Raw genomic sequence first — 23,393 nt, forward strand, 5'->3', positions numbered from 1 at the left:
GGCAGCCACCTCAAATCCCTGGGTCCTGTCCACGCTCAGGGATGGCCATTTGCCACAGTGGGTAGCGATCCTCCGTCCTTCTCGGGGGTTGGCTGCGCCTGTGCCGACCTCCCAGACACAAAGCGGAAGTCCTCCGTGCGAGGTTCAGTCTTTACTGACCAAGGCAGCCATCGAGGTGGTTCCTGTGAGTCAGCGAGAAGAGGGTTTTATTCCACCTACTTCCTGCGTGACCAAGAAGGGCCGGAGGGTTCAGACCCATTCTGAATCTCAGAGGGCTGAACAAATTACTGGAGGTGCCGTCTTTCAGGATGGAGACACTCAGGTCAGTGATCTCCTCCGTCGAGACAGGGGATTGGCTTCGTCAATCGATCTCAAAGGCGCATACCTCCATGTTCCAATGCACCCGAATTCAAGAAGTACCTCCGGTTCTCCTTGACGGGGCGTGCTACCAGTTTAGCGTGCTCCCCTTCGGCATCTCACGGCCAAGGGTGTTCACCAAACTTATGCTAATCCCAGCTCAGTTAGCCAGGTCTCAGGGCAGGTGTTGTCACCCGTTACCTGGGCGATTAGCTTCTCACGGGCCTTAGGGCCTCAGTTAAGCAGAGCCTCCACACTGTGCGTGCTGGATACTCTGGTGTCACTGGGCTGGATTATCAATCTCAAGAAATCAGAACTTCGTTCCGGCGCGGGATCTGATATTCTTGGGAGCCAGATTCAACAGGCTAGAGATTGTTTCCCTTGCTCGGACGCATCGTCAAAGTCCGAGGGACTGTGTTACAGTTCCTCCAGTCCCCGTTCGTCGGCCCGAACATGGCCCGGTTGCTCCGGCAACATGGCGGCGACAGTGGGCGTGGTTTGGCGTCTTGGCGTCTGAGATCGCGACCAATTCAGCAAGCATTAGCTCAGCTGTGGTCCCACTTTCGCGGGGCTCTGAGATTATGCTCATAGCGCCAGAGTGGTTAATCCCTCACTTGCGATGGTGGGCCGGAAGTGGGAATTTGTCAGGGGAATCCCCTCGACACCCGACACCTTCCCTCTCAGTTCAGGCGGGCGCCTCCCTCACAGGTTGGGGGTCCTGGGCGAGCACTCAGCCTCCGGCCTCTGGTGGGGCCGGGAGAATCAGCCTACACATCAATGTGTTAGAACTGAGAGCAGTCCGCAAGGTGTTGAGTGCTTCGGGTGTTGGTGCAGGGCCGTGTGGTTCGTCTAGAAATGGACAATCAAGCGGCCATGACTTACATTCTCAAGCAAAGGCGGCACAGTGTCTCCGTCGGCTCCTTCAGGGGCGTGGCAGTTTCTACTGTGGTGCGATCAGTTCAACATTGGGTTTTGCCTGTTTATCTCCGGGGGTAGACAGCGTCCGTGCAGGCCAGCTCTCTCCGCGGTATACTAGCCCTGCAGTGGATGCTTTCGACCGGGAGATATTAGGGATTATCTCCCAGTTGTTGGTCGTTCCAGGTGGATCTGTTTGCGTCTGGGGTGGCGAACCAGATTCCTGTGTTTTGCTCAGTTCGGATCGGGTGCGTTAATAACGGCGCCTTTCAGCTAGATTGGACGGACAGGGTACTGTGGGCGTTCCCCGATACCACTGATTTCCAGGGTCCTGTAAGCAGCTGACCGCTGCAACCAGCTCGGCTACTTGTGCTTCTGGCACCTTTGAATCGGCACAAAGCTGGTTTCGGTAATTCTCAGGTTTCTGGCTCAGCCTCCTGTTCTATTACCTTTTCGACCCGGACCTCCTATCCCAGAGCGGGCCCACCCGAATCCCAGGATTCAGTGGGTGGCTTGGCAGCTATCAGGGATGCGCCTCCATCGCGGCGAATTCCTGCACCAGTTGCAGACACAATTCTGGCCCGGAGGAGGGATTCGACAAGCGTTCAATATGAGGATAGATGGGCCTGTTATTGGCGCTGGTGTGTCAACAGGGGATTCTTGATCCCTTTTCTACAGATTTAGTCTGTGTGTTAGAATTCCTCCAGTCTCGGTTGGAAGCGGTCTAAGCGGCTTCAACTGTTCGAGGATATTCTACAGCTATTTCTCGTTTCACATTCCTGTTGGCGGTGCTCTCTTGGGGCAGCACCCTCTGGTACAGCGTTTTTAGCGAGGCGTGGACAGAATCCGTCCGGTTGTCCGGTAGTTAGTCCCGATGGGACTTGTCAATCGTTCTTGATTGGCTGTCGGTCCACTGTTTCACAATCTGTCGGTTCTTTCACTCCAGCTGTTGGCGTGGAAGGCGGCGTTTCTTAATGGCGGTGACTTCAGGCGAAGCGGGTTGGCGATATTCACGCAATGTCGGCCGATCCAGCTTACTATTTTCACAAAGACAGAGTTAGCATCACGGCTGCCTGATACTTACCGTCCTAAGAAGGATAGTCCCTTCCATGTGGCCGAAGCCTATTGAGCTCCCAGCTTTCACTCAGCCTTCCCTGTCGGTACCTCTCTACGGCGTGCTCCGTCTTAGATGTCCGTAAGACACTTAAGGCTTATATCAAGCGAACAAAGGGGTACCCGTAAGGGTAACCAATTGTTTTGTTGTTATGGCGGGGTTCAGGCTGGTCTTCCGGCGACCAAGCAAACCATTTCTAGGTGGCTTGTCTCTGCCATACACATGAGCTATACTCAAACAGGTATCCGCCTGTAGGGTTGAAGAGCTCATTCGGTTAGGGCAGTGGCTACATCGACAGCTTACGCTGCAGCCCTGCCCATTGAGGAGATCTGCTCAGCGGCTATTTGGAGCCGTCGATGCGTTCATCCGTCATTACCAACTTGACAGACTCTCCAGTGGCGTGCTTTCGGTTGGTCAGTCAGTTCTCTCCAGTGGGCATGGTTCCACCTCTCTAGCGATTGAGCTTTGAGGTTTTTATTGTGTGAACCGTTATCTGCCAATTTTTAACACTGGTGTTGGGTTTTACAAATCTTGTTACATTTCCCCTTGGTGATGGGTTTTATGTGGTGATGGTTTTATTCCCATGTCTCTTGCTTTCTAACGAGCGATAGACTAAACTGCCCTTGGAAACTTTGCTGTTCCGCGGCATTTCGTTTCTGGGTTTATTCTTGGGACCCTTATCTTCACTTCGAGTAGATTACGGGGAAGGAGGGAGGTGTGTCTCGTTCGTTGCATTAGCGAGGTTTAAGCTGGACAAAATTTGCATCGTTTACCCTGACCCTGGCTCATGCCCGCCTGATTGGCTTTGGTGGACCGTGACCGGGTAAAGTGTGCCTTTTCTGCTATAATTAGCTTGGAAATTCCACTTCTTGTCGGGGGTGTTTAAGCAGACAGAATGCAGCTCCTGAGATCCGTCTTTAGGAGTCTGTCTTATGCTTATAAGTACCCCAAGGAGGAATATATAAAAGAATCGAACTAACCTGTAGAGGTTTAAGATTCTTTGAATATATTCCTCCTTAGAATCACATCCCTCCCTCCCGCATTCTGTCTGACTTAGTTCAGCATGGAAAGTGAGTCTGAGGTTCACGGTCTGGAGTTACCTGCTCTTGGCTGTAGGGGCCAGAGGGCCCTGTAAGGAGTGGTCTCACAAGACAAAGCGTAGTTTTTGTTTTGTAAATATTTTATTCAAAATATTGTTACAACTGTAAGTAGGGATTTTAAATGGACATTTAAATGCTTATAAGTACCCCAAGGAGGAATATATTCAAAGAATCTTAAACCTCTACAGGTTAGTTCGAATCCTCATATACCTATAGCCGTGTTTGGATGTCATCGAAATGGTAAATGTCTGAGATCTGCATTGCTTTGGGAATCCGTCCCATCTCATCTGCCATTTTATGATATAATTGAAATAATGGCCAAAGTGGTGGAAAGCTTAACTCACTCACTAATATGAACAGATATGGGTTATTTCACAGCTATCTCTGAAATTTAAGGTCCTTATTAACAATATACTCTATTGGAATAGTGGTATAGATCGCTGACTTTGTGTGCTGGCGATTTAGTGCCTGACTCTGAGAGTGTTGGTTTGAATCCTACATGAGACTCAACCAAATGAAAGTTTGAGCAAGTGTGATCCCAAATATAACATATGTTTCATTTGACCACTTTCTAAATGGCATTGTGTAGTAACACTGGCATGTTGATGTCTGCTTTAACGAAGCCATTGTTTCCCAATTGTGTAGATCGATGCTCATGCTGTTGATCACTGAATTGTCTGGTCCAGACTCGATTACTTACAGACTGCTGCCATAAAGATGGAATATTGCAGGGTGTGGCGTTAAACAACAAACCAACCAATCTTGTGACTGACTAGGTCATTAGTTCATTAATAGAGCATCCTTTCCAATTAGTTTACTTTCCTCAAACATTGTTGTTTTGTCATCCAAACTTTCCTGAGAAGGTTTTCAAACACAGAAGAATGTCCTTTCAAATACTCATTTGTCTCATGCAAAATCAGTGATGGATAGTTTGAGCATCAATATTGAGAGCAGCAAGAGATTATGTAAATCCAAATTCAGCAGTTTCAGACAGACCTATTCAAATAACCAATTTTATCTGTTATCTTTCAGCTCTCACGCATGTCCGTCTGGGCAAGGACCGTTCAGGTGACCAATCAGTTGACCGTGGTCGAGTTGAAGTGTACGTTTCTGGGCCAAACGAATGGGGAACGGTATGCGACGACTACTGGGACAAAACTGACGCCACTGTCGTCTGTCGGCAGCTGGGATTCCAACATGGCCGTGCTATCAATGGAAGTGCTTATGGGAAGGGCACAGGTCGGATCTGGTTGGACAATGTGGAGTGTATAGGAAATGAGACAAGTATTGGAGATTGCCAGAGCCGAGGCATCGGAACTCACAACTGTAATCATTCAGAAGATGCCAGTGTTGAGTGTTACAGTAAGCTGATCTATCACTTATTGCCAACTAAGATCAATTTGATTTCTATATTTTTACAGAATTGGCTTAGAATTGAAGATCTGGGTTAGAATTGGTCTTCAGAGGTGACTAGCAGGATCGGGTGGTCAGGCTTGCTGAGTTGGTTGACACTTGACAATGTATCCCAATTGCGTAGATCGATGCTCATGCTGTTAATCACTGGATTGTCTGGTCCAAACTTGATTCCTCCGCCATATAGCTGGAATATTGCAGTGTTAAACAACAAACAGACTGAATTTACAGTATTCTGGGTCGAAAAATACAAACAAAACATCTTTTAATGGGATCTCTCATATGTATTGGTAAAAAGGTAAAAAAATACGAGAAAGTAAAACCAATAAGGTCCTCCTACTCTGACATCAACTGCTTTGGAGGATATTCCTGCATCAAAACTACACATCATTTTCTTTTTGTCTGTGAATCATATTTCAGGACATCAGTATGTCAGGAAGGTAATTCTTTGGGGTAAAACCTGGAAACAACTTGGCTTTAAAAAAATTCATATCTGTCAATCTGTCCTTGATCTTGTCTTTATTTAATCCTTGTTTTGTTAGCACTTTGAGGTTGATGAACAGGAATGTCTATCACCTATGTTACATTCCTCCATCATGAAAATGTCCTGCTGTTAGAAAACTGAAATATGTTCTTCCAATCAGCGCCATTATTAATCTCACTCACTCAGTCTAATCACTGGATTAAGGTAACTATTGAAATTTTGAAATTAAAGATGTTTTTTACTATGTGACAATGCAACTCTAAAATCTTATTTTCAGATTCAACCACCCCTCAAACGACATCACCTGTTACAACATCCCCTGTTACAACAGTCAGCACAACTACAACTATGTCAACGACGACATCACCAACATCAACAACTACTCCTCCCACTACAACATCTCCAACTACAACTCCTTCAACTACAACAGAACGTGTTACTAGCCCAGTTCCACCATCTTCTACATCACAACCAACCACTTCAGCTTCTGCAACATCTACATCTACAACTACAACAACACCATCAATGACAACCACTACCATATCAACAACGTCAACTTCAGTTAGTTCATCAACAACAAATACACCAACTACAGAGACAACCACAACACCAACAACAACGCTGAAGACAGGAACAGCAGCGACAGGAGGCCAGCAACAGAAACCCTCGAAGAATATAGTTGTTGCCGTTGTTGTGCCAATAGTATTACTAATTATTATTATAACTATCATCGCTGTTGTGTTATGGCGCGTACGTCGTCATCCCAAATCTCATTTTGCACATGAACGTTTCCATGACGACATAATAGAACAGACGCATGATGGCAGCATCGCCATGAGAAATCAGCTGTATGATATGAATATGTCCAATGGGGAAACGGCCGACCCGATGAGTGACACCACCAAATATCTGGCCGAAGATTCCGAAATTTCAATAGAGGGCAACGGATATGCCCATTTCTCCAAGGCCCCGACCCATTCGGAGGAAGACTCCGGGGGATTTTCTAACCCCCTCTATGCAGTTATGAAAGATCCAACAGCCACATCCAATCCAGCTGAGCTTACTCTTCAGGCAGATATAAACACGTCCAATACGTAATGGCGATACAGAATGTGAAATCGTGTATGAAACACAGTCCCCTTGAAACACATATCAATGTGATCACATTCTGATGAACTGTGATCCTGGTTTCGATAGACAATACAAGGTTAGGTCCGGTCATGTGATACAAACCAATACAAGCTTGTTTATTTGTATGTGCAACTTGGGTGTGTTGTAATAATTATGATTATTATTATTATGAATGGATGATGCAGTAACGATAACAAGTAACAGCATAAGCCAGGAGTTATTTACAATGGGAAATCGGGTTTATCTGCTTCGTTACGTTGAATTTTTTATAAAAAATATCGCCAAACATTTAAGCATCATATCAGTGTTGTATCTGTTTGGACTCGGTTTACATGTTATGACGTCAGTTTTCAATATTGTTTCCACCTTAATGGAAAGACCGTCTCTTCTTAGCATATTATGTCCATAATTTGATGGGATATTAATATATACACAAACGTCCATTTTTTCATTGAAATGCTTATATTTTTATATATCGCTATTGTATCGTGTCTCGTGTATTTCATTCACTCTTTGCACTCCATGCACTTCAGTGTGTATTAAATCCACCACTACGTTTCAAAAGTGGGAAAGTTTGTCAGTCATACAGCAAACTGAATGAAGTGAATTCAGAGATATCTACATGAAGCAAATTGCCAATCAAATACATGTAGATACACAGAAGAATCTAGAAATGCCCCTTTTGTCAGACATTCGGGGAGTGGGAGGGGTGTAACCTAGTGGTTAAAGCATTCGCTCGTCATGCCGAACACCCGGGTTCAATTCCCCACATGGGTACAATGTGTGAAGCCCATTTCTGGTGTCCCCCACCATGATATTGCTGGAATATTGCTGAAAGCGGCACAAAAGCAAACTCAGTCGCTCACTCACTCACTCACTCACTCCCACATGACAGGCTGTGATATATCTGGAATATTGTTAAACCCAACTCACTCACTTGCACTAATCCAAGAGTATTTTTATAGGTTGCTCTGCACCATATCCATATTCCTGGGATTCACCAAAGTATTAAAATCTAAGATCAGGGTCCTGATCCACAAAGTGTTCGTAGCTCTACAACTTTTGTAAGCGTGTGATAAACAATAGAGTTATGACTGGTCGTAACTTTACGAACATTTTGTTGATCGGGACCCTGTAACATGAAGTGTTTTCATTCTACATGAAACTAACATTCCACAAGAGAAGAGAACTCGCTCACTCACTCTTTATGGCTAGGGGAGTGATGATGATATTTATGGAGAAGCATGTACAATGTGAATGACCCCCCTAAAATGTATACACAAAGGAAGTTACCCCCACCCCACCAAAGAGAAAAGAAGATTTTTTTATAGCATAAATCATGGTTGTGAAATGTCCATCCACCTGTTGGTGTGAGTTTTGTCATCAACGTTTCTTTCTTTTGTAGGCCATTTTATTTGAAAATACTTTTGGGTGTAAAATTTGCAAATACTATCATTCCACTCTTTTCCATTTTTGGATCAGTCTTTCAAGTTCATTAAATTACAAATTCAAACACTTTCATTTATTTGCTTCATATGTTTTGCTGGCAGTAGATTTTGCACATTAATATTTCTGCAATAATGTGGTCATATTTTTGTATATATGATGTAAATGATAGTGCATATATTCGCTAACTCAAACAACATGTGATAAATGTACATATACCATCCTCAGTTGATTAACAATGATTCCTCGTTAATCCAGTCACGGAGTGGACCCCATCTTCTGGACTCTGGATTAATGAGGTTTCGTTGTTCACAGTTGTCAAATGTTCCCGCACCAATTAAATCTACAGTATATATATAAATCTATGCAGGTGTGTATGTAACAGATGTGTAATTAAACTGCAATTTTGTATAGAAATAAACAGAGGCTTGTATCTATGTGATTCTTTTTTACTTTACTGACATGCTCATCTTGAGTACATTCCCTAGTTATAGCTGTGCAGTAAGTATTTGTGTTGTTTTATACAACTAAATTTTGTGCTGTTTTATAACCTGATTCTGTGTTTTATACAACAAAATTTTGTGTTGTTTCATAAAACCAGAATCAGTGTTTTATACAACCACATTTTGTGTTGTTTCATAAAACAAGAATCTGTGTTTTATACAACCACATGTTGTGTTGTTTCATAAAACAAGAATCTGTGTTTTATACATCGATTTGTAGAGGAATAATAACTTTAAACTGCATGAGAGTATTCTTTAACATATTGTGATAATGTTGTTGACATTCCCAGTTAATCTGCTGATACATTGTATTTTACTGACCCTTTTTTTTGCATTGTTTCTTCACATACGAAAACACATTGCAAACATCTAAGGGCAGAAACATTGCAGAAGTCAGAATGAAGGCTCATTGTGGCAAAGGCACTTTCACAACATAGTGCTTTAAATTAAATGTCTGACAGAAAAATTGCGTATTTGTGTTGATTTTTGCAGGAGAAAATTTGTTTAGGGAATTAGTATGTTATAAAAGGTTTGGAGTTTCCACATATCACAAACTTGTGGATGTATGTAGAAACTAAGAACTTTTAGTTTCCATGATGGAATTTGATTATTCTTGTGTTGACAAGTGTCTGATCCAGGGCCTTAAATTTCTATCTATGGAAAGAATTGCTTGGAAATAAATGTGCTTTAATAGTACTTGAATTTCATTCCATAGGTTTATTTAAAGACAAGATACTTTCACTAAGTAACCACACTATTGTTTCTAAAACAAATATTGTAACAATCCAAAATCAAATGACTTGTCTTGTCTTGTGTCTATCGTGTAAGACATACATACTTTAAAGCTTTATCTGTATGATTCAAGTTTTGTATGTAGCATTGAAATCAGGGGGGCACAACTCTGATTGTTTTATAGGTGCACACATCCTGTTTTGTGATACGATTATTTGTCAAAAGATTAGATACATATACTGGACAAAATAAGTTAGGGATATTGTTATTTTTATGATTCATATTTTATCAGTGTGTCAATGAATAAATAGATCATTATTCATAATTTCAAAATTTACACATATCCCTAACTATTTTTGTCCAGTATATTTTGATACATGAACAAAGAACAAAATATATTTGTGTCATGAAGATCCGGTCTTGGCATTGATGCAACTATCATGTTAACAATTATGACTGGTTACAAGGAACGTTAAATCAGCTTCGTCAGGACGATATGAAGTATGATATAACAGTAATTACCACTCCATAGTGATAGTTCTTTCATTCGCTCTTTGTTCATAATATCTGAATTATTTTGTTATTGTTGACAGGCATGAAGTGTAGCTGAATGTTGCTTCTTTGTGTGGCCAATTTTATACAGCGTTTGTTTTTACACGCGAGCAACATACCCTCATAAAGGCATAATGTTGAGGGGCAGTAGTGTAGCCTTATGGTTAAATTGTTCGCTCGTCATGCTGAAGACCAGGGTTCGATTTCATACATGGGTACAATGTGTGAAGCCCATTTCTGGTGTCCCCCGCCGTGATATTGCTGGAATATTGCTAAAAGCGTCATAAAACCATACCCACTCATAATGTTGTATAGAAATTACAGTTGTTGTTGCTTACTTAAAACAGGAACATGCCTCGAAATGTGATGAATTTAACGGTACCCTGTTCCACAGAGCGGTTGTAGTTAAAATCTGCCTGAAGGGTATATGCTGATTTTGCATCCTTTTGAAATTGACACCCATTTTGCTTAGCTGTATAAGCGCAATTATGTCATTTGTAAATATCAACTTAAGATGATAGCATGTTAGGAGTTGGAACATGTTCGTAATCCTATCTGTAGTTTGAAATAATACATTCTTACGATATGTTCAAAGTTTGCTTTGTGTTGCTGGGCTAAACACTTATGTTTTTCTTTGATCTAACGCCACATACATCTTCATAATGGACAGTCGTGTCATCCTACAGTTGGTCGGCCAATGGTGCTCTTCTAAGGAGGGACCAAATTTGGACAGATTGTTATTATAGGAAAACTGCTTCAAATAATTCAAAAGCAATATTTTGTTATGTTCAGGTTTTTTGGTTTAAGAGTCAGGGGTGGAAATAACCCATTGTGTGACGTCCGAGTCCAGTGTTTTTTTCTGTCGGGCAAGCAAATTTGTATATCACACTGTACTGGTGTCCAGTTGATTTTCCAATGTTAATTATGTTGTTTATTTTAAAAATTTAACAAGAAAACGGATGGTAAAGTGGACAAATTATCAGGGCAAGTGATTTTACATGTGCCACTGTTCCGGAGTACACTAGCAATTTTAAAGTTATTTCCACCCCTGAGAGTATTGGTCTGAAAGCTAACTGTAAATCTAAGTGTACATAATTGAATTTTAAACAAGTAAGGGGAACTGTACTACGGAATATCAATTTACATTAAATATTAATGATGTATTCACAAACAGGACATGTTCTTCAATAAATGTTTTTATCTTTTATGAAAATACAACTAAAAATATTTTTAAAATATTGACATGTAAAATTGATTTAAATTTAAAAGTTATTCAGCAATGTCTACAGTTTCACCTATACCTAATTCTGTGCATGACATAAATATTCGTTTTGCCTGGAGTGTTGGAACTTGGCGTTGTCTAACCGATCTACAACCATGTTTTGACTGAACTCTTCTTTGTTGCCTACATGTCTGAGAAGATTTATCGATTAGTCTTGTATAGGCTGAATAGCAATGATGTATTTGTACAATGTGTATATTTTGAGAATTTTGTATGATTTAAATCATCTCGGGTAAATGATAAAAATAAAATTCATATATCGTGTAAATAAGTTTGCATGTGTGTTGTCGTCTTTGAGTAGCAGCACCAAAGTACCAACAAGTTGGGACATTAAATGAAGGCAAATGTGAAGGTCTGATTCCGAAATGCTCCTGGTGGATTTGGGGTTAGAATAGTGCCCCTGCCAACTATGCTGGTGTTGAGAGGTGGCAAAATGGATCACGTGGTCAGGTTGATTGGGCATCATTTATCATATGGCAATAAAGATCACATGATTGTCTGGTCCAGATTAAATTATTTGCATACATACATTAAATGTTTCCTACACCCTGGTTTACCAATTCATCTTCAGTAACCCATGCTTGGTGTCAGAGGAACCTCATCGGGATTGGATGGTGAGACTTTGGTTGATGCAAGTCATTCACAGACAGAATTTTGTGGCTAGATGCTCCTAACAGTATCTGGATTGTCTGGTCAAGATTATTTACAGATCACCGTCATACAGCTGGAATATTGCACACAGCTCAGTGTTAGGAAAGAAACATAAACTACCAAATATTACACACATGTTCTGAATACCTTTATGAGAAGTTTAAATATTTGAAACAAGTGTTGTGTAACCAGTTCAAAGTTATCCACGAATGTTGTGTAACCAAACTAGGTTATTCAACGATAGTGATGTCATAATGCCTAACTTTCTGTTGCCTCCTCGATACTTTGAATTAAAATTACAACTCCACATTCAAGTAGTTTTTGACCAAAAATTTCAACCAGACAAAACATTAGGTTAGTGTATAATTGAAATTTAATTTTGGTGACCTGGGGATTGGTAGGTTTGAATATTTCTAATTGTTTACTTTCACAGGGCTCCAGATAAGGGCTGTATCGGCGTATGTACGGATAAAAAATATGCACGATACGGTAGGAAATAATTTAGAAAACGTAGCAGATACGCACCACAGCAATGGTGTACGGTCTTAGAATCATTTACAGGCGTATTTATCTGAAAAAAGTATTGTTTTATTGTGTATTGACCTGTTTACATAAGAGTAGCAATATTGTGGTGCATATATGAAACGAAACACAAGATTACTGATAGTCCATTAATTTCCATTCAGTACTCTAAATGTACACTTAAGGTTTTCCAGTACTCCTATATTGAACAAATAAGGAGTACGTACTCCTGATGTTGAAAAATTATCTGGAGCCCTGCTTTCATCTATAAAGTAGTCATGACAGAGTTTATATCTCCCTTTCATTTTGCTTACATCCGGCATCGTCGGCTTGATTTGTCATCATGGATCACACTGTTTTCCCATCCTGTGTGTAATAAATAGATCACAAATATCTTTAAACGTTTTGATTTATCCAGTCACTTTCGCTTGTGAATTAGTCAAAACATTTATCGATATATTCAACACCCACTTATTTTGTAATCTCTGTACACCACAGAAAGGAAGTTAACACTAACAGACAGGAAGCTTACAGCACATTGAAGTAGTTTGAACTCGGTGGTAACACATGGACCAATTGGAGGGCTGGTAGGCCGGTAACGATAGTAAATGGACACTAATGTTGCAGCAGTTTATAACCTTGTCTTTTAAGTTTCTTTTGTGCTTCATAGGCTTCTGACTTTTGAAAATCACCAGCACCAAAATATTACTGACATCTGGATTCAAACTAACAATCAGCACATTGTTACAAACCTAAGGGACACAACTCTGCACGGTAAGTTCCTACACCTCAGTTGACTGTTGACATTTGCCATCAGATGTCAATAAAAGACAAACATGACTATGTTTTGATGTATGTTTTATACATATATGTACATATATTTAAACATATAACAAGCAGGCAAAATCTTGAACATACAAATGAGTGACAAAAAGGGACATAACTCCGCACATTTCTGATGTCTGATTTTGCATATATGCTAATGTCAATTAAGCCCAAATCTGCCCTGAATGTAACTGTATTGTACTGACGTCTATTCACACAATCATGTGACCAAATTCAGAAATAATATCCATGGAATAAAATACAAGAAGTAAAAGAAAAAGATTCAGAACAAACTAAGATCATATATTTGTAAAAACAGAACAATAAACCTGTAAAGAAGTCACTGAAGGATGAGAATTTCCCCAATCCACGCAACATGAAAATGGCACTTCCCAATTTAATCTATAATGATGGCATTATTTACACAAAAAACACAAAGTATTCACTTAAACAGGATTTGATAAAGGTCACTAGAATTTGTTGTAATATTTACAAAAACATAGCCTGTTACATGGCATTATGAACTGTTTTTCATAAATATGAAATGAAACTTAAAATATGTCACTATCTTGTGTTTTGTGAATCCCTGTGCTGGAATCAGTTGTTCTGCTCTACATTGGCTGACGTGGGAGGGCTTCATTCTGAAGTTACATTGCTGGTTTCCTTGGCAACGGGATAAATATCATTTCCTGGCATGGATAGTTTGAATGTCCATTTGTTGACGTCTTCCTCAGCTTTGTGTGAGTTGAGAAAGGTGTGACAGGAAATCTCATATTCTCGGCCCATAGGGGTTCTGTTGAAAAAGTTGAGGATACAATCAAACACGGAATAATACAAGATGTATGATAATCAAATTTGGGATCACATTTAAGGACACTTTAAGGATACAGGTGAGGTGAAATTGGGTTTAACGTCGTGCTTGAGAATATTTCGTTAATATGACGACGTGCATGCGTGTGTATGTATCTGTAAGTGCGGCTGCTTGTACTAGCCCAGACTGAAGCTGGTTTTATAGTGCTAGCCCACTGAGATACCATGCCGCAGTGAAGCATGAATACCCCACTCAGACACATTATACTGACTCCGAGCCGACCAGTCCTTGTTGTACCCATTAAAGACGAGCGTCAGACAGGGACCAACAAGTACCATATTTTAATGTCTTTTGGTATGACGCGGTCGGGGATCGAACCCGCGACCTTCCGCTCTCCAGGCGGACGCTCTAACCACTACACCACGGAGGCGGTCTCAAACTCTAGAAAAGAAGTATAGGTAGCATGGTTGAAGTTGGTAGGTTTGCCTGAGTTTAGTAAAGTGCAGTCATGGGCGGTATGAAAGTAAAGTGTCATCAAGGGCTGAGATGAGAAAGTAAAGTGTGGCCAAAGGTTGATACAGTGAAGTATGACCAAGGGCTGAGATGAGACGATTACCGGTAAGGGTGATCGAGGGTTGAGAGGAGACAATTAGTGTGATCAAGGGCTGAGATGAGACGATTACCGGTAAGTGTGATCAAGGGCTGAGAGAAGACGATTACGGGTAAGTGTGATCAAGGGTTGAGAGGAGACGATTACGGGTAAGTATGACCAAGGGCTGAGATGAGACGATTACCGGTAAGGGTGATCAAGGTTTGAGAGGAGACAATTAGTGTGATCAAGGGCTGAGATCAGAAAGTAAAGTGTGATCAAGTGCTGAGATCAGAAAGTAAAGTGTGATCAAGGGCTGAGAGGAGACAGTAAAGTGTGATCAAGGGCTGAGATCAGAAAGTAAAGTGTGATCAAGGGCTGAGATCAGAAAGTAAAGTGTGATCAAGGGCTGAGAGGAGACAGTAAAGTGTGATCAAGGGCTGAGAGGAGACAGTAAAGTATGATCAAGGGCTGAGAGGAGACAGTAAAGTGTGATCAAGGGCTGAGAGGAGACAGTAAAGTATGATCAAGGGCTGAGAGGAGACAGTAAAGTGTGATCAAGGGCTGAGAGGAGACAGTAAAGTGTGATCAAGGGCTGAGAGGAGACAGTAAAGTGTGATCAAGGGCTGAGAGGAGACAGTAAAGTATGATCAAGGGCTGAGGGGAGACAGTAAAGTGTGATCAAGGGCTGAGGAGGAGACAGTAAAGTGTGATCAAGGGCTGAGAGGAGACAGTAAAGTGTGATCAAGGGCTGAGAGGAGACAGTAAAGTGTGATCAAGGGCTGAGAGGAGACAGTAAAGTGTGATCAAGGGCTGAGAGGAGACAGTAAAGTGTGATCAAGGGCTGAGAGGAGACAGTAAAGTGTGATCAAGGGCTGAGAGGAGACAGTAAAGTGAGATCAAGGGCTGAGAGGAGACAGTAAAGTGTGATCAAGGGCTGAGATCAGAAAGTAAAGTGTGCTCAAGGCTTAGATCAGAAAGAAAAGTATGATCAAGGGCTGAGAGGAGACAGTAAAGTGTGATCAAGGGCTGAGAGGAGACAGTAAAGTGTGATCAAGGGCTGAGAGGAGGCAGTAAAGTGTGATCAAGGGCTGAGAGGAGACAGTAAAGTGTGATCAAGGGCTTAGAGGATATTGTAAAGTGAGATCAAGGGCTGGGCAGAGAGACAGTAAGCAGTAATCAAATACTGATAAGAGGCAGTGAGGTGTAATAAAGGGCAGAGATAGTAAGGCATGGCTGAGATAGCATAGTGTGCATCAAGGCAAGGTCAGTCAAGTGTGTTCAAGATAAGAGAAGAGACAGTATAGAGTGTTCGAGAGTTGAAATTGTAATTTGAGGAAAAAATTAGAAACATGACAAATCTCTTTGCCACATTAACAATGATGTAACTGAGAATATGTAACATCTACATAACAGGTACTATGCCATCTACTACATTTCTGCCATGATTCAGACAATCTACACACACTAAAGAGAGAGAGAGAGTGAGTTTAGTTTTACGCCACACTCCGCAAAATTCCAGCTATAAGGCAACGGTTTGTAAATAATCAAGTCTGGACCAGACAATGCAGAGATCAACAGCATGAGCATCGATGTACACAAATGGGATACGATGTCGTGAGTCAACGAAGTCAGTGACCACCCGATCCCGTTAGTCGTCTCTTACGACAAGCATGGGTTACTGAAGACCAAGTCTAACCTGGATCCTCATGGGTTACACACACTAGAAATATGCCATTTTTTTATCGTAGGTTTAAACAGATATATCAATACTCTTACCCCAAAAGGAAGGCCTGCTCGACAGCCAGATTCTGATTTGTCTTACAATGGGTGATGATCACTAAGTCATTTGCCTGCAACAAAAATATTTCCATCAAACACGTCAAAGGTTTTTTACCATTGTGTTTTTATTCAGACAACTGCATCGATCACCTTAAATGTTGAAGATTACTGTGCTTCCAGTTTTGTGTGTGTCATTTCAGTGTTCAAAGACCAGAAATTTGATTTGGAACAACAGCATTACAGCCGTAGTTCAAATTTGGGATTGAAAATTTGAGACATTGAAAGGTATTCAAATGAAGAAAAAAATATGACCAAAATCTTTTAACCCACTCACATTCATATTACAATCAATAAAAAAAACCACTAAAAATAAATGTAAACTTTGACTTATGATGCATAAACTTAACAAACTATAGTGTAATCTAGCTTCATGTAATTGCTTGTTTTCAATAGTACAGCAACAAGACATATTGGGGCCATGCATTTGACAAAGGCAATGAGAGTTACCTCCCTTCATCTTCTTTACAGCGGCTCTTTCACATAAAGCATGAATGTATGGCAGGTATATCTTATAAAGAAACTCTGGTGCACACATCAACTGCCTTTGTATATTTGAGGACAACGAGGGTACAGATCGGTTAACGAGGGTACAGATCAGTTAACGAGAGTACAGGAGGAAACTGGAATATTAAAATTTTTATAAAGGGCTTTTGAATGGCTAGGGGTGGTGATGATAATTTTAAGGGGCGTTCACCCATTTTCTTCTGGGGAGGTGGGTGGGGTCATCAATTTTGTACACATGTACGAGGGGGTCAGCAATTTTGTACGGTACATAAAAATACTCAAAAATTATGCTTAAGAATTATGAGAAGTGGGAGGTAGGTGATTTTGTACATGACATGCAGGAGGGGTCACTTACTTTGTACATAAATCTTTGCGGGGTTCATTCACATTGAACATGCTCCTCCATAAAAATCATCACCATCCTCCCAAGCCATAAATTATGAACAGTCCATAATATCATATTAAAAAGCTGAACTGCAAAACTTATGCCAATTATTACAAGAGACGTTTACACACTGTTTATACAATACTCACTGGAACAGGTGCCCCTTCAAACTCCATCCTGAGCCTCGGGTCGTGATACTTGACCTGCCACTGCGTTAGGTAGGAGGCCTCGGACACTAGAGATACCCGTTGATGGCGAGACTTCTTGGCAGTTTTCCCGAATGAAACCTGGTCACTGTGTAGCAGCAGCTGAAAGTGTTGAGTCAGCATTAAAAACAGATTCTCTGTAGTGGTTAAGGTACCTGTGGAGCGTAATTGTAATCTCATCTTCCAGTACTTTAGATCAGTCTAGGCTCTAGCAGAGAGGCTGAAGAGTGCTGCTGTTTGCACGGGTACTACAGATATGTACCCCAGGTATGTTTCTGTTCACAGAAATGTACCCTAAACAAAGTCGAAACACAGAATCGTAACCAGTACCCTACACGGAGGACGAGTCCATTTTCTGCAACCCAAAACCAAAACTGTATATTTGTTAGCTTGTATGCTCAAATTTTATATAATGCAATCAAATGTATCTTATACCAAACAGGGGTGGAAATAACTTTAAAATTGCTAGTGTACAGGTCCTATACCGGACGTTTTCTTGTTGATCAATTAGCAAACACTGGTACAGTGTGGCACAATGCTCAGAAAATGGACTTGTCCTAGGGCACAATTTGGACTTGTCCTAGGGTACATTTCTGTATTCTGACTTTGGCTAGGGTACATATCTGAAGAATCCATGCTCACAACAACCCCTACAGCAGCAGTTTGGAAGAACTTTCTTTTTTGTTTGAAAGGTGATGTCAGCCGTGAGTCACTAAGATTGCACTTGCTGTTTTTTTTAATGTTTGGCAGTGTGTACTAGGGCTGGGACAGGTAACCCAGGTACCCGGGTCAGGTGGGCACCGAAGTTGGACCTGGGTACCCGTCTCAATACCTGGGCCCGTTATGATCATGTGACTAATAGATTAAACAATATATATGTTAATCTTTCATGATTAACAGGTTGTATTGTCTTTGAAGATTTAGACATAATTTACAGTCACTTCTTTTGAATATAATACATGGTTAAGATATTGAAAAATTCACAATTTTAGCCTCCAGCTGAAGAATATATTGTCATTTCTTGCAAATTTGATGTCAGGAATTAGCACAACTGGTATCTGGGTAGGGTAATAGGGGATGGGGTACCCGGGTAGAAAATTTGGACTTGTCCCAGCCCTAGCGTGTACCCCAGGTGTCAGAAACTTGATATAGATGGCCGCTACAATTAATAGATTGAAATGCAGTTCAAAAGACTCACATTCCCTGCCTCATCAACAGTAGAGAGGTGGAAAGCTTGACCATATTTCAGAGGCTGAGCATCTGCAGAACCGTCCACACTGAAACAATACAGACACAATATACACACCAATGCCCCATTGTCCAGACTTTATACCATCCCATTATTTCCAGTGTTTAGAACTCATGGGGTCCATGTCTTAACCCTGAGGTTGATACTCACTTAACTTATCAGGGGTTCCCTAGATTCAAATACCATAGGAGCAGCCTAAAAACACTCCAGGGTGCCGTTGTACAAAACAACCTTAGCGCTAAGTCTACCTTAAGTCTATGTTAAGGTATGGGAGTTACGGTCACCTTAGCGCTAAGATCGCTTTGTTCAACAGCACCCAGGACCCTTCTGAACATGATTACAATTAATCCTTAAAATAATGTTTTAAATGTGATGATGTAGGCCACAATCAACAAACTGATGAACAGACATACTGCTACATATGCAGGCTCAGTTACATTTTCTTACCCTTACTTGCCCAATCTCATCTAAGACCAAAACAATTTTGACTGACTCTGGGCAGGCTTTTAAATGACAACTTTAATCTGTGTCAGATATGTGTCTAGACTAATAACTAGTCTCTGAAATGAACATATTTTACAGAAAAAAAAGCTCATAGCAAACTATAGTGAATGGGAGTGCTGAGACTTTCTTCATTTTCAGTAGCTTCGGAAATCTAGACTTGCCACATTTTCTAGACTTGCGTGGGCTTTCTTGGATATATTTGCTTCAGAGTCTGTATGACAGACTAATATGTATTTTGCTCATCACAGAAATATACCACCCAATTACCATGCAACATAATGCCTAATGTCAGATCTGTTAATATGTCAAATGCCATAGATGCAAAATATACACATTACTTCTTGAAACCCAATCAGTGCTACCAGAAGCTTGTCTCACCTCTTGATGACGAACACAGATCGCAGGACTGGCTCCATGTTCCTGGAACCAGTTATATCCATGGAACTGGCAGCCAGTGCACACTGGTCCCGGGGATTAACGCCGGATGAGTATTTGGTTCTGTCTACTGCCTCCGGGCATGTCAGCATCACAACATCTCCGAAGTGGACACATCCATCAAGTGATACACTCAGGTCTCTCTGGAAGTTGAGTTATCAATGCTCAAGTTTATTCGCAAAGTTTGTGTCTCTGTGACACTGTTATATAAAAATAAAGACTCCTACAAAACTATAGTGACAACTGTAGACATCTTTGATTGCACAATTCCATTTAGAAAGTGGTCAAATTTAACATATGTTATATTTGGGATTACACTTTCTTAGTAAAGTACAGATTCCAGTACTTTTGTTGGGTTTGAGTCCCATCCGGGATTCGAACCCACACCCTCAGAGTCAGGCACCTAATCGCCAGCACACAGGGAAGTCACGGTAGCTGAGCAGGTTAGGCAGCCAACTTTTAACAGAAATACAACCAAAAAGATTTTAAAAAAGGATTTCCAGTCAAACAGAATTTAACCCAAAAAGCATTCAACCACAGAACCAAATGTTCACTTGGCCTGCCTTAAGCGGCCTTCACACGGCAAATTAAAGTTTGACAACACATGTTGTCCAATTTGAGTTTGACAGTGTGAACATTTCAACAACTTGCCATCAACACCAATTTAAGAGTTGTCAACTGATGTTGAGAAATAGGATCGGTCTCTATTCTCACCAAGTTTTCCATCAAACTTTTCGGTGTTGTCAAACGTGTGAAGTGTTGTCAAACTCGTGTTGATCAGAAACAACCAATTGCAGTCAACGAAAATGTCACACAATGTTTTGGTCGAAAGTTTGACAATATGTGTTTCACGCGTGAAAACACGAGTTTGACAACCTTTAAATTTTAACGTGTTGCCAAAGTTTAGTTGGCCGTGTGAAGGCTGCTTTAATCTTATACCCATTCAGATGATTTCCATGCAAACTCTTCTGATGACAGAGCATGTTGCCGCTTACCTTCTGGAGTAATGTTGCTCCAAGACTGTGAGACTGCTGGATGAGGAGTTGGCCATTCTGCCTTCTCTCAAGGAAATCCTTCAGGGTGTCCTGAAACACAGGTAGGTTAAAATTAAATCAACATTTGCGACAGTGTAAACAATTTGGTGAGGTCGCCATGCAAAGTGCATCCCAAAAATGTTGGTGTGATTATATCGTGATATATACTTTCATATTGTGATATATACTTTCATATTGTGATATATACTTTCATATTGTGATATATACTTTCATATTGTGGTTCTTTCTTTTTGTAGGAGAATCTTAACCCTGAATCATTTGATTTTAAATTTCAGAGATTGATGATGGAATAGTGGCTACAGGGCACTGAGAATGTTGTCCTATTTATAGCAAACGTGGAAGCAACAACAACAACAATGAAGCACCATGACAGCATAAGCATTCACTTCTTGAAAAGAATAGTGCAAAATAGGGGTGCGTTACAAACAAGTGATTTACAGCAATCTACCTAATAATGGAGCTCTAGCGCTAACATTCAGCCACTTGCAATCGCACCAATTGCTAGGTGAGGTCGCCTTGTTCTCAAACCAAAGTGGCAGCTGAGGGAAATTTGAATTCAACAAATGAACAAGAAATGTTGGACTGGACCAGCTGAGAAATATGCATATGCAGTTTACATCCCAGCATCCTCAGTTTGTTCCACATCTTCAATGTAGTCATTAGTAAGGCTGTAATGATTCACTCGCATATTCGGTGAATCGAACCGTAGCCCTTCATGAATTCAATTCATTATTCGTGGTCACCAGAACCGAATAATTACGATTGTTTTAAGATAGCAAGTTTTACTTGAACCCTTATGTCCTTTTCCAAAGTGAGATATGCAAGAATGGAACATGTACTAGCGTTGCAGTAGTGCAAGTCATGTTAGTTTGCCAAGACTGCACATAGTACTGTCGACTATAACTATTACCATGATTACATACCAAATTTGAGTGTCATGAGATCACAGGTTATTGCTGTGACAAATCAAAACTGTCAACATGGGCGTTCCATATTGTACATCAATCACTTAACTACAATATTGTATTCGTGAATAATTATTCGTATTCGTTAACCAATATTCATGATACGTATCATATTCGCCACATAGTGTATAATCGTTGCAGCCCTAGTCATTAGTATTCATAAATCAGCTCATCATCAAGACCTTTTTATTACGCTCTTCATTAATGCAAGGTGATCAAACGGTACTCACTCCACCATTTTGAAAGAGTGGACTAGCACTACAAGCTGTTGCAAACCTGGGATAAATGATTAATTTGCTTCTGAGAGATATATATTTGCAACGCACCCTAGATGGGTGTCATTTCTATTTGTGAAACTCACATAGGCATTCAGCTGATAAACAGAGGATGATAATCTGTACGTTTGTCACATCTATATTAGCTCATCAGAGAGATCATGTCAGACTGGCATGCATGTCACAATATGATCGCAATACTTATTTTTCTCAAATCTAACTATCCATGTTTGATGCAGCCAAGCTGATGTTGCAATCACCCACTTTGTGTTAGTTCTAACATTACCATTCTATCAAATTAAGTTTCCTAGTAGTGAGAGGCTATGATATAAAGCTCACCTGAGTAGGTACAGACCCGTGCCAGATATATTCGGACACTTGACGTAATTTCCATAGACTTAGATGTTATTTCAGTGTAGCATAAATAATTTTCATGAAGTGAGTTTAGGATGGATCTTCGTAAAATTTGACAGGCAAATGTGAAATCATCTCTGCTCTGCGCACATTATTTCAGTTCAGTTTTCCAACCACTATTTAACTAATGACATCACATCATCAACTTATGTCTGGTTCCAACCACAATCCCATAGGCCGCTATGTTAAAGGAGTTCTTGGCACTGTACATATGTTGATAAACTTGTAGCCATTCGATAAATAAACAACGGAAAATTAAACAGAAATTATGTGATTGTAGGTAAGATGATTCCTCACAAATGTGCAAAATTTGACTTGGATCTTACGAAAATTAATTACATAAAAATTATTTATGCCACACTAAATTAACATGTAAGTCTATGGAAATTACGTCAAGTGTCCGAATATAACTGGCACGGGTCTGTACCTCGTCGGTCTATCGCAAAATTCCATTCCATTCACGTTTTCTTCTAAATTTATATTGATTTAAAATAACAGTGAATGCATGCAACGTTTTGTAATCCTTTACAGTGACAATACAATCCTCTCATGAAAAGTGCTTGAGCCATACTCTAAACTAATGCCGAGCTACCCTGATATTACTTCTGATAGATTCGAGACTACCCAATGTTGACGCACAGCCACAGGTCCATTTCACATGTGCAATATGACTGACTGTACCTGCCTAAACACAGTTCAATATCTGATACCTTCGTATCAACTAAACCCCCACGTTTGTTAAATTATTACCTCCTCTAGCTGTATGTCTTCATTCCAATTGCCAACTCTGACGGACGGGTTGTATGTCCTCACGTTCATGATGATACTACTCCAATGCCTTTTCCCGAACTGCCAGATGATGCTTGAGAAGTTTACCTTGGCAACATGACAGGACCGCAGTTAGTACACTAAAATGTTAAAACAATTACTAATTTTGTTATATATTGAACGATTGGGAAATGATAAGTCGAATGATGAATGAAGTCGGAAAATTTTCAAATTTGATTTTTATTTTTAACTTTGCCCGACGAACTGAATTTTATCCAATCAGAATTGCGCATTTTGATTTGCAAGAAATAAAAAGTAATACGTTTTAACATATTTGATTTAACGAAATGAATTAAACGATTTT

The 23,393-nt window shown here is 40.6% G+C and overlaps 2 protein-coding genes across 2 annotated transcripts in view; one reads left to right on the forward strand and one right to left on the reverse strand.

Annotated features, from left to right (window-relative positions):
* The window catches only part of LOC124282503 (deleted in malignant brain tumors 1 protein-like), a 102,452-nt gene extending 94,055 nt beyond the window's left edge, over positions 1 to 8,397 (forward strand). Inside the window, 3 exon segments of the mRNA XM_046718512.1 lie at positions 781 to 844; positions 4,441 to 4,848; positions 5,661 to 8,397. Of these exon segments, the coding sequence (XP_046574468.1) occupies positions 781 to 844; positions 4,441 to 4,848; positions 5,661 to 6,481 (1,293 nt within the window). The 3' untranslated portion in view covers positions 6,482 to 8,397.
* A 4,646-nt stretch (positions 8,398 to 13,043) lies between these two features.
* On the reverse strand, positions 13,044 to 23,217 carry LOC124282407 (cilia- and flagella-associated protein 161-like). Its single transcript, XM_046718387.1, has 7 exons — positions 23,012 to 23,217; positions 20,548 to 20,637; positions 19,496 to 19,695; positions 18,563 to 18,641; positions 17,308 to 17,466; positions 16,207 to 16,280; positions 13,044 to 13,820 (listed from the first exon to the last, which is right to left on the reverse strand). The coding sequence occupies exons 1-7, from the start codon at positions 23,078 to 23,080 to the stop codon at positions 13,664 to 13,666; spliced, it is 828 nt and encodes a 275-aa protein (XP_046574343.1). The 5' UTR covers positions 23,081 to 23,217; the 3' UTR covers positions 13,044 to 13,663.
* Positions 23,218 to 23,393: the final 176 nt, after the last annotated feature.

This window comes from Haliotis rubra, unplaced genomic scaffold (assembly GCF_003918875.1).
Source record: "Haliotis rubra isolate DU_JTF1 unplaced genomic scaffold, ASM391887v1 Scf3, whole genome shotgun sequence".
NCBI classification, from domain to species: domain Eukaryota; kingdom Metazoa; phylum Mollusca; class Gastropoda; order Lepetellida; family Haliotidae; genus Haliotis; species Haliotis rubra.

Excerpts from the sequence above, each read along its gene's own strand:
- LOC124282407 (XM_046718387.1), bottom strand. The coding sequence starts at position 23,080 with ATGAACGTGAGGACATACAACCCGTCCGTCAGAGTTGGCAATTGGAAT. Across the intron at positions 20,638-23,011 it reads AAGACATACAGCTAGAGGAG|GACACCCTGAAGGATTTCCT; the intron begins GTAATAATTTAA and ends CCTGTGTTTCAG. Across the intron at positions 18,642-19,495 it reads TCTGTGTTCGTCATCAAGAG|TGTGGACGGTTCTGCAGATG; the intron begins GTGAGACAAGCT and ends GTATTGTTTCAG.